The sequence below is a fragment of the Bombus vancouverensis genome, chromosome 7 (genome assembly GCF_051014615.1).
Source record: "Bombus vancouverensis nearcticus chromosome 7, iyBomVanc1_principal, whole genome shotgun sequence".
In the NCBI taxonomy this organism is placed as follows: domain Eukaryota; kingdom Metazoa; phylum Arthropoda; class Insecta; order Hymenoptera; family Apidae; genus Bombus; species Bombus vancouverensis.
Window position 1 is genome coordinate 11,226,463 of NC_134917.1, and position 10,839 is coordinate 11,237,301.

General features: G+C 39.1%; 1 protein-coding gene across 5 annotated transcripts in view; it reads right to left on the reverse strand.

Moving 5' to 3' along the window:
- Positions 1–5,438, reverse strand: part of LOC117159114 (uncharacterized) — a 585,240-nt gene extending 579,802 nt beyond the window's left edge. For 3 of the 5 annotated variants that reach the window (XM_033338664.2, XM_033338665.2, XM_076619743.1), the window contains exon 1: positions 2,401–5,430. In XM_033338664.2, coding sequence (XP_033194555.1) covers positions 2,401–2,652 — 252 coding nt within the window. In that variant the 5' untranslated portion in view covers positions 2,653–5,430. Of the gene's footprint in view, positions 1–2,400 lie in introns of all 5 variants that reach the window. The other 2 variants (XM_076619742.1, XM_033338666.2) reach the window with 2 other exon arrangements.
- Between the last annotated feature and the right edge of the window lie 5,401 nt (positions 5,439–10,839).

A 10,839-nucleotide genomic window follows, 5' to 3' on the forward strand; every position in this document is an offset into this window, starting at 1 on the left:
ATACATACTACTAATAATTCTTTCGTATTTGCTTCACACTCGACACATCTTTTAATGTTAAGAAAACAAGATAATATAACAGAATGAGTTAAATTGTACGATGATAATGTGCTCAGAAAAATTTAACTTTTTGTGGTTCTTCCTTATTCCTTTTATTTTTAGAACACGAAACATATCCTTTTGTATTAAATCTTAATACAAAAAGAAGGAAGAAGCGTATCAATGTATTATTGATTCAAAAAGTATGAAACTTCTAAATAGCTTTTGGAAACAAGTTATTAATTGTAAATATCAAGTTTAGATAAAATATCAATTCAAATTCGAAAACAGTGGTAATATCACAGATATTTTAATTAAGGACGTTAAATCTGCAGTAAACAATCTATGATTTTAAATAGAAATATGATGTGCGTGAATATTTGATTTGCTTTTCGCGTTTGATAGGCTACAGTTATCGAAAAATACATCGCTACACGAATAAAATAAAAAATAAAAAGTATTACTTCAAAGATGGAACGAAAGTATGATGACTTTTCTCTATGAATATTTTAAAGAAGTGAAATTTACTGTGCTTTGGAAAAATCCATCGTTGCACTGCTTCTATCTGTGATTATAACAAACTTTAGGTTGTTCCGAGTAAACAATTATCGATCGTGGGGACGATTATTCATGAAATACTATCGTTTGCGTTAGCTGTGAATATTCCAATGAATTTCCATATTATTAGCATATAGTTTCCTTTTATCAACAATTTTATAAGTTTACGAGATATAAGTGTTCTACTTTAATTCTTGACAGTTTATGATACTTTAGTAATTTCACGAATAAATAACAAAGTAACTTTATAAATATTAAGCCATCGTGTGGGAAGTTAAAATAATATTTTCTTTGATTAACGATAAGTAATAACAATTAAATACAAGTAATGGAATAAAATATTATACAGAAGAGAAAATGAGAGAAATTAATTTTCGTAAATAAGATCATGAAAGTTATCTGCACGTAATAATAATTATGATCACAATAATTTTGCAAAACTCCCAGACCACGATACTGTGCAAGACCATAATTTGCACATTAACACGTGTTATTGGTAATAGATTTATGCAACAACAGGATAATAAGCCGGTTTTCAATAAATAAACACGCGCAGACAAGGTCAGCTAATGAAACAGTATACACGCAGAATAGATTACATGAACAGTGAATTGTTATTTTATTTATAGTTGGTCAGTTCCGATTTTACATTTAACTGAATAGCTCGAATTGAATCACCGATATGTAAACCAGCGAACTGGAATTCTGGTAACTCGATGATAAACGGCTCTGTCCTGACTATTGAGACACGCACATTATTTTTTAACTGTCACGATCAGCAATGATGGATTGGAGGATTGTTGCGTGCGATATTCCTCCGAGCTCCGAAACGAAAATCCATCGAACGTTTCGCTTCAACGTGAAGAGCGTTTTTTGCATATCGCCGTAATTAAAACTGTCGCTAATGGTAAATAACTTTGATAAATGTAAAATCGAAACAGTTCATAAACCGTAATTAACTTTTGGCGTAACTTAATGATCATGCCATTGAGAAGGCTAGAATAACAGTAAAAACTCCTTTGTTCTCATAATATAATACAAAATATCTTTTTTGAGAAAGTATTTAAAATGATTGAATTGTATTGCTGTAAATTTTTGTTATTTCCCTAAAGTGTTGTTTTACAGAGGTCGGTGTTTTAGCTTTAAGCTTTCGTATACGTTTATAGTTTCTATCAAAGTAGTTAGGTTCTATCATATAGTATCGGCTATAAGCATTAGGATACTCGTGCTGATATTTAACATAAATTGAATTCTCGTTATCTTATCATAAATCTGTTACATCAATTGCATCATACATACTTCATAATCTTAAAGTATTCAAATTGAAGTAAGATTTATCAGAGTTGATTAATAAATATAAGGAATAGAATATTCTAATTCTTATGTCCGACAGTATACAAAAATTTGCATATTGTTAATATTTTTTGTATTGAATGCAATTGTCAGTTGAAGTTTTTATCTCTGTTCTGCTATATTGTTAGCCACGCATTCTTCATCAGGTACTAAACATAATATCGGATGTTATTCTATAATATCAATAACAGCAGAAAATCGAAGCTGTCAATTCAATGTAAAAGTATCAGAAGATTAACCAGAGATTATTTGTGAGATCTAAGGAAGTAAGAAAATATTTTCAGCGTGTACCGCTTCACTGTTGCTCAAATAATAAATGACCTACAAATCCGACCAGTGTTCGCGGTATGGTACCTTCAAGATAAGCCGAAAACTTCCACTTCATTGGGACGAATAGGAATCGTGCATCCAATAGAAGAGCATGAAAAAGTGATGTAACATTGTTTTTACCTTATTCGGCGTGGTTGCTTGTTGTTGCGGCGAACAGCTGGTGCTGTGTATGGTCGGCTGGTTGGTCGTAGCCGGTACAATGCCTTGATGATTCAGGTGGCTCAGCTGATTGAGCTGCGTGAGTTGTTGCGGCTGCTGCACCGGATTCTGGGTAGTGGCTTGTAGCTGTTGATGATGCGTCTGATGCGCAGGGTGGGTCGTCTGATGATGCGTCGCGGGGAAGGTGGGCACCGTGAACGGGACGAACAGCATCGGGCTGCCGAGGATGTGCGCACCACCTCCACCCAATGCCCCCGTCTCCTCCCTACACCTTTTTTGTGCGTTTTTGGTTTTGGATAACTCTTTTACTCCATCAACCGTGTTTGTTACTTCGACGTGCTACTACGTTATACTTTTATTATATTGTACTTTTTTTTTATTTTGTCAAACACTGCCGACGACGACGACGAGCAGAGTAGAAGCGGATGTAGCGGTAGTAGTACAGGTAGAAGTAGTAATGGTAGTGGTTACTATTTGTAGTAGTTGTAGTAATAGTAGTACTAGGAGTAGTAGTAGTGGTAGTAGTAGTAGAGTACTATACGTGTCGAAGTGAAGCTACAATGTATGTTTAGTAATTTATTATTACCTGCACTCCTGCCCCAGCCCCTGGTGCTGGGGGTGGGCGTAGGGGGCGGCTCGGACGGAGGTGGTGGACGCCACCCTCGCTACCCTCAGCGATAGGCCGCCCCGCTGACTGGTAAGCTGGACCGAAGCTGGCTGGTGATTGCTATGCACGCAGCAACAGGCACGGCAACCAATCGGTTGTTGTTGACTCGGAATAGCCTGGAAGTGATGAGTTATGGGGCCCCTGGGCCCCGTGGAGGAGGGAGAACACGGGTACACCCCAACCAAGCAGCCCACCACTGCAGCCCCGGGGCCCGGTGCACTCGGTGCCAAGGCGCCTGTAGACGAGGCCACCCCAACCTCGCTGGCCCTTCTGCAACCACTGCACCACTGCACCCACCCTCCTTGCTGAGGGGTCTGATACGATCTACTAACGCCGATCGTTGACCCGGACTGGACCACTTCCACCTGGGTCTCTTTAAGTTCACGATCTCCTGCGGGTGGGATCTTGCTACTTTGCAGCTTCCTCGGGGTAACCAACTTCCACCGGTTTTTTAATTATCGTTAATCTTCGAGACACTCGGGAGCTTGCTTCGTTGCTGGATTACTCGCTAATAAAATTCTCAGCCGCTTCACTTCGACTTTGCCTATTTTTCACTACCTCACTTTTTTCGTATTACCTATTTGATCGACAAGATTTTCGCGGATAAAACGATTAAAGTCACCTAATGTTTTGGCTAGATGCGATTATTTGTCAAATTATCCGTTATCGTTGTATAAATGTGTTCACACCGTCGAACTTCGTTGACACGTTGCTTACACAAAGCTAGAAATCGGTAAACGGATATATAATTACGAATCACTATAATCAGTCTTTATGTGTTCGAGCGCACTCTTCGAACGTCTTAAAATGTTACACAAGAAACAAACGCTTTACCGAAAACTTCTTTGATACGTATCGAGAACTCTCGGCGTGGTCGATGCACACTCATAACCACGTGGTCGACTTGAGTAGCCTCGCACGTCGATCTTTCGGATTGCCGGCACAAATACAAATGGAGAACGAACGTTTCCTCCGCGACAGGTTTGGTCTCGGTAGAAGTTAACGGTGTTGTATTGCCAACAGAAACTTCCTACAGTTGAGTAAAGTGGTGGAATGAGTCGCGGTATAAGCCGGTATCAAATATTAAAGACGCCGGGTTTGCCGGTTCAACAAGTATACAATTGATTGCTCTCTTGTTTCCCCCTCGAGATAACTGTATTTGTTGAAAAGCTGTGTTTGCGCTCAGCTACTAGTAACGTTTCCTCATAAAGTCGGCGCACTATTAACCAACTTTTGTAAAAGTAAAAAGCCCAGCTGCTCGTTCAGCACTTCCACTGTAGATGAGTACGATGCTTCCGGCCCAGCGAATTCAAACTAGGAACACTGTTTCTTTTTTTTTTTTTTTTTTACATTCACCAGATATTACGCTCACGTACGGAACTATATAGAAAACGGAATCACGGAACGTTGTTTACACGACGTTCTTTTTGAAACGCGTTTCTCGATGAAGAACACTACAACCGCGGTGGTACACCTTAAGGAAAAGTGTCATCAACAATTAGAATGGCATATCTACAATTCCTGTAGCCTTGGCTCTGTGGACCTTCGTCCGTTACACTATTTATCTCGATCTTTCACGAATGTATCAATTGCGGAAGACGCTCCGCGTCATTATCGCGTTCAGCGTCGTAGGAAGATGCAACAGAGATCGCGATCTCACTACCGAGACACCGAATCGTTATCTATCGAGATGTTCTTCCTTTTCTTCGTGTGAGACTTAATCAGGCAGCGCGTCCTCGCGATTCTGTAAACGAGGATGAAGACACGGCGGGTGGAAAAAGAGGGAACCTAACCCGTAATGTTGGAAGGTCGCTCGCCGACTGACTAGCACTTCCGCTCAGGCTGTTGTGCGATTCAGAGTGGGGGATGCTTCGTTGGGTTGTTGTGTGTAGGGGCTGGTGGCGGTGGGTAGACTCGTTGGTTGGTTGGTCGGGGTGGTTGTGTGTGCTCGGCTCGTGCTGTGCGCGGGAAACCAGGGGGTTTCGAGCCTCTACAAGCGGCACGGCCCGGCAAAATAGCGACCAGTTTCACGTGGCTCGTACTACCTTGAGTTTAACTACTTTTCTCTGGAGCTTTACCGCATCGGTTGCGGAGAATCTTTCTTCTTGGCGTCGATATCTCTCGGCCGAAACGGAATTCCTCTGTTTTATCTTCTGTTTGCAGTGCATGTAGTTTGCTGGGTGTTCGTTCGTCGTATTTTTCTTATATCGTACCAACCGACGTAATTTTATAGGTACTACACGAGTATACCTTATTTATATCGTTTTTGCGTTATTTCTACTCCGTGAACTTCCTCGTGGCAGTTTAGCCGACAGATGGATCTAACCAAGCGTGGAACGAGTGACAAGATAGTACGTCGGAAGGGCTTAGGCCGCAGTCAACGTGGACAGAATCTCGGTAGCGTCGAATGATTATTTGGAAGAATTATACCGTCGATCAGATTATTGTGCTATTGTCGTTGGTATCTTTTCACTTTCTTTATTTGAATCACGCGAATCAAGAATAATTCTTTATATTTAGCTAAATTTTCGCGTTGCCTCCGATCACACGGAATTCACTAGCCAGCATTCGGTTGCACAAGTAGATCGTGCGATCTCTCCAATTTTCGTAATTACCTAGAATTCTAGTTTTTGTCAACTGTGGCACAACGATATTGAAAGGAACTCGCAGCAGCCGTCAATTTTTAGATTTCGTCTGCAAGATTAATAACACGTTTGTTACAACGAATCCAAATACTTTACCATGCGTAAGGAAATCGAAGGATTCGTCAAATCTGTCTTTGTCAGATTCACGAGAAGCTTCGAGAAACCGATTTCCAGCGAGCGAAACATCCATCCGACGGGCAGCAACAGAATCTCGCGAATCATTCGTGGTCGCACGTGCTCGACCGGTTCTTCACTGTCAAACACCCGGGTAAACACTGAAATATGCACTCGGAAACACAATTCACAATAGTGGTTGCCCAGTGAAACACAAACAGCTGAATCGACACTCGCGCCGTTGGAACGGTCTTCCCTCGTTGAAAAGATCCTGCTGGATCAAGATCACGCCGAAGAACGACGTAAAAACGAATTGGTCCGTGAAACGTACTTCTTTGTACGCGTGCGTCGTCGTGTGGCTTGTTGTGTTTACGAACCGCGGCTGTATTGGTGGTTGTGGTCGGCGCGAGGACGTAGACGAGAGAGCGCGTCTTTGACACGAGGGATCGAGGCGTACGGGCGAGAGCGTAGGGGGGAAAAATGGACTAACACAGAACGTGGAGGCGAGAGGAGGATGCTGCCTAGTGGCCTAGTGCGTAGCGAGCTATGGATTTGGTGGAGCGCTGTGACCTGCACGTAGGTAGGTAGCGTGGAGACAAGAACCGTGTATCGCAATGTATCGCGGTGGTGGCGACGACGGCGGCGGCAGCGGCGGCGGTGGTAACTGGAGGGGTGGTCCGTCGGGCTGGTGGGGCGTGTGGGTGGTAGGTGGAGGGAGCCTGGTTCGTTCCTTCGTTCCCTCGAGGTGGTGGAAGAGAGGGTAGATCGGACGTTTGGGAGACCGAGGGCGCGCAAAGCGCCCTAGCTCGGGCCTTGGAAACGGCTGTTCGTGTTACTGCTCTTGGTATTGTTTCACCTGCATCGCTTTTTAATTATCAATTTTATCGTCCTTCGCAACCCCCTATTTTTTTATCTTGCGTTCCCTCTGATTTTCACCTACCGAAATTCCTAGAGATTATCTGTTGTTGGTTAATAACTCAATAAGTTTCGATAAGTTTGTGTCAACGATTTGTGAAAACCAGAGGAATATTTCATATGTATTTGATGATGGTTTTGTTCTTTTTCTTGTGAATTAAGTTCTCAGTGGAAAATATATGAAAAATAAGTACGTATATACTTATGGTTATTAAACGTTTACAACTTTGTACGATTAGTGATTTCGTTTTAATACAAGTCGACGAATATACTTTCGTTAGCTTTCTTTCGAAACTTTATTGTGAATGAGAGATTTGTATTGAGTTAGAGATGTATCGAATAAACGTAGATGTTGAAAATGAACGCATGTATTTAAGTTAAAATGAATTGACATATTTTGTGTTCGAATCGAATATTCTCTTGTCATCTCATTCGCAATAAATGCTGCTCCTATTTCTTTATTCGCAGCGAAGTTACATAACTTCCAGTTACATTCAGATTTCTAGCAACGCTTCCATCACGTCAAGTCTATCGATATATTTACGTAATACATCATAACTCATCCATGTTTTATAAAGTGTCGCCTACGTATGCAACAATGGGATTTATATACAATGTGATTTGCAGTAAAATATGCATAGTATGTGTTCAACGCTAACAAAGAAGAATGAATGTCACGTTATGTTCAATATTCTTTATTATCGGTTTGCAACAGTGTTTTGAGATATTCGCAAACTTCATCCGCATTTCGATATTTGTTTATAAAATAAATTTCGCAGCACTTCGTTGCGACTATTCTTTTCATTTTTAATTATATAGGAGCGAAAATCTACTCTGTTGACGAGTATTAAAAAACTGGGCAAATGTTTATGTTAAAACATCAATAACGAGTGATGAGCGATTTGGGAAATGTACAAGTAGGATATGATGAATGGTGTTACGTGGAAATTTAATTGCGCGTGGTAAAATAGTACACGCGTGTGTAGATATTGTGCGTGTGAGATCTTCAAAAATACAGTATGATTGAAAAACAAGAGACTTCTATGTAAATTATTGGAAAAACGATTCGAAGAGAAAGTATTTTGAAAGAATTGAGATTATTTTGAGAATAAGAGTTGCCCGTATTATTGTTTTATTTCTATCTCATTATTTAGGTATATATAAGTACTGGAATACCTTTTAATATTTACTCGTAGTTCAAATTAAATGTTTCTCACTGTTCTCATTTTTTAGTTATTTTATTTAAAACCTTTTATTTCATTCGTACCATGTACGCTTCATAACGTAAAATATTTTAAATAAAGTAAAATTTGTCCGTGTTTATCAATAAACGTAATAGGTGTGCGCCTATTTATGTCCGGTGCGGCAGAATTTTAGAATAAATCCCAAAGTTTTTAAGGCAAAATTTTTTCTAACAAATGTTATACTGTACAAGTTAGTGAAAAAATTAATTGTCTCCATCACGTTCTAATTCTAAAGTTTATAGAAATTTAAAATTCTGAACCTTTCACGTAAAATGTAAAAAAAGAAGAAGGATCTTTTACTCTTCGGCGAGACGGGGCAAATTAATTTGTTCTTTCCCGTCTTCGTTAGTTGACTACGAGGCGGGAATAACCAAAGACCTGCGGTTAGCGACGCATCGATCGGCACCCGTCATTTTTGTCCACTTTGTCACGTGTGTTAATTAAAAATTGCTCGCGGTCATTGTCGTGGAAGAAATCACGCACGTCCCTGTAATTAAATCCTCGATGAATTCTCGTCAATCGACCGTCAAGCAATCATCGACGCCCAACCATTCACTGGCACGCATACACACCCTGTGATTTGAACATTTCGTATTTTCAATCGCATCGCTAGAGCAGTTCGAATTTATTAATTATGCCTCACATCGGTCATTGTTAAATTGGTGCTTTCAGAACCACGGCAATTAACTTGTATTAACAATGATATGCGTTAGGCGAAATAGAATTTTGTCCCGATTTTATTTGTTCCTCTGTTTAATAGAGGTACCACTCAGTCAGGACATATATATTATCGTTAAAATAGTAGAATATAGTTCTGCGACACTTGCGATTATTTCTAATTAGTCCTGAATGAATTTTATGATTTTATCTAATTAAGATTGATTTCCAGTACTTTTTGTATTCAAAGTATTTTTTTATTTTATAACAATCAAATTTCATACCAAACGTGTTAGTAATTTCAAATATGTATGTTTGTTATATTATATTTATTATGTTTAATGATACTCTGAGTTTTTACTATTGATATAATTTTGAGAAAAATTAATTTCCTTGAATTATTGTTAATAGATTTGAGAACATTAAAGTTACTTTGCTCGAATGAAACTCAAATTCTTATATTTGTATAAATAAAAATTCTTGTACATGTATGATAAGTTCATTTAAACAGTAAATATTTTAACTAATACGATTAAATTCCTACTTGAATATTATCTTACATGATACGCTCTATGTATCACATAATAACACAATTAATCGATAAAATATTTCTGATTCAGTAGCTTTCAATATTAATCATTATATGGTTTAGTTACTCTTGTATTTAACATAAATTTCTAAATTATATAGTTTTCACGTTATCCATAAACCAAGAATTTCTCTTCTCAAAGCTTTAAATGCTTCATGATCACAATAACGCGCTTTACAACTAGCGAAACTCATAATGCCTTATAATCTTGTATGTATCTCGAACATTTAACACACAAAATTGCGCTACAGTTCATAGCACATATTCTGACACTTTGGTAGTAACATTACACAAATGTTCCAGTAACGACAATTTAATAAAACTAATGTTTCACATTTCCTTATAGAATTATTAAGTTATTATTGGTTTTTATCATTTTAAAATAACAAATAAAATCATTGTAGAATCTTCTTACATATAAAAATCCTATGTTACAAATGTTTATTGTTCTTGTAGAGAAAACCTGTGTTTTTGTCATAGTTCTCAACAAAATGTTTGAGAAATATTACGCGCCATAATATTCAAATATTAAACATATAATAATATTACTTGTCTTAATAATTATATTCAACTACCACAAAAGTTTGCCAATTGATTAACCATTTTGAAGACGCTTACATTTTCAGACCAAACAGGATATTTTCATTTCCAATCGTATCATATTAAAATCCTTCTATTTTAATAACAATAATAAACCAACATCGAAATAAAAAAATACACAAAAATGTATTTATGCGTCTTTCTCCTATGATCTTCGCTAAATTTCACAATCGAATTACACCTCCTTAAAAGTGAGCAAACGTTCAAATATTCGTGAGCATGTAATACTCAAAGTCTCGAAGGAATCGAATACTCCTCCCTCTTCTGCTTAGAAATCAAAGAAACTCTTGAACAGCAAAAAGAGGAAGAAGGGCTTGATATTTAGCTGGTTTCCGCATCTTTGCGTTTCGACGAGTCATCGATATTTGCCGCAGGACAAAGTGCGAGCAGCAAGCACGACCTGCACTTTGCGTCCGGTAAATTTCGTATTTTCACGGCTAATGACTGAGGAACGAGACGGTAATGTATTCTATGCGGAACATCTACTATGCGCTTCCCATTAGCATTTGTAATGCGCACCTACCCCTAACTCTGGCCCGCGAGCGTTGACGCTCCGCGCAAACCCATCAGCGATGCCATTTATAGCGGTGTGTTCCGTGTTCCCCTGCCCAGAGAAAAGAGTTTACTACTCGTTGCTGGGGAATATGTTAATAGGACGCGGCGAGCACGCGGCCGCGTTATACCGCGAGCCGTTCGAGGATCACGGCTTCTCCAGGTTTCGAGTATTTTTCACCGGTTGCCACCGAAAAGCTACGGCAAACCGTAGAAAATAGACGCGCCATTAAGAACCTTTCACACGTCACTCGAACGACGTGCGTCGTTACCGTCGTTTGTCGCTGCTCTCTGCAGTTTCGCTCTGCCGTTCAAATTCTGTAACGATTCTTATTTATTCCTATTGAGACGGGAAAATGTACGGTTGCCAACGTGATTGTTCCTTACCAGCTCTTACTCATCGGCATATTGTCATCT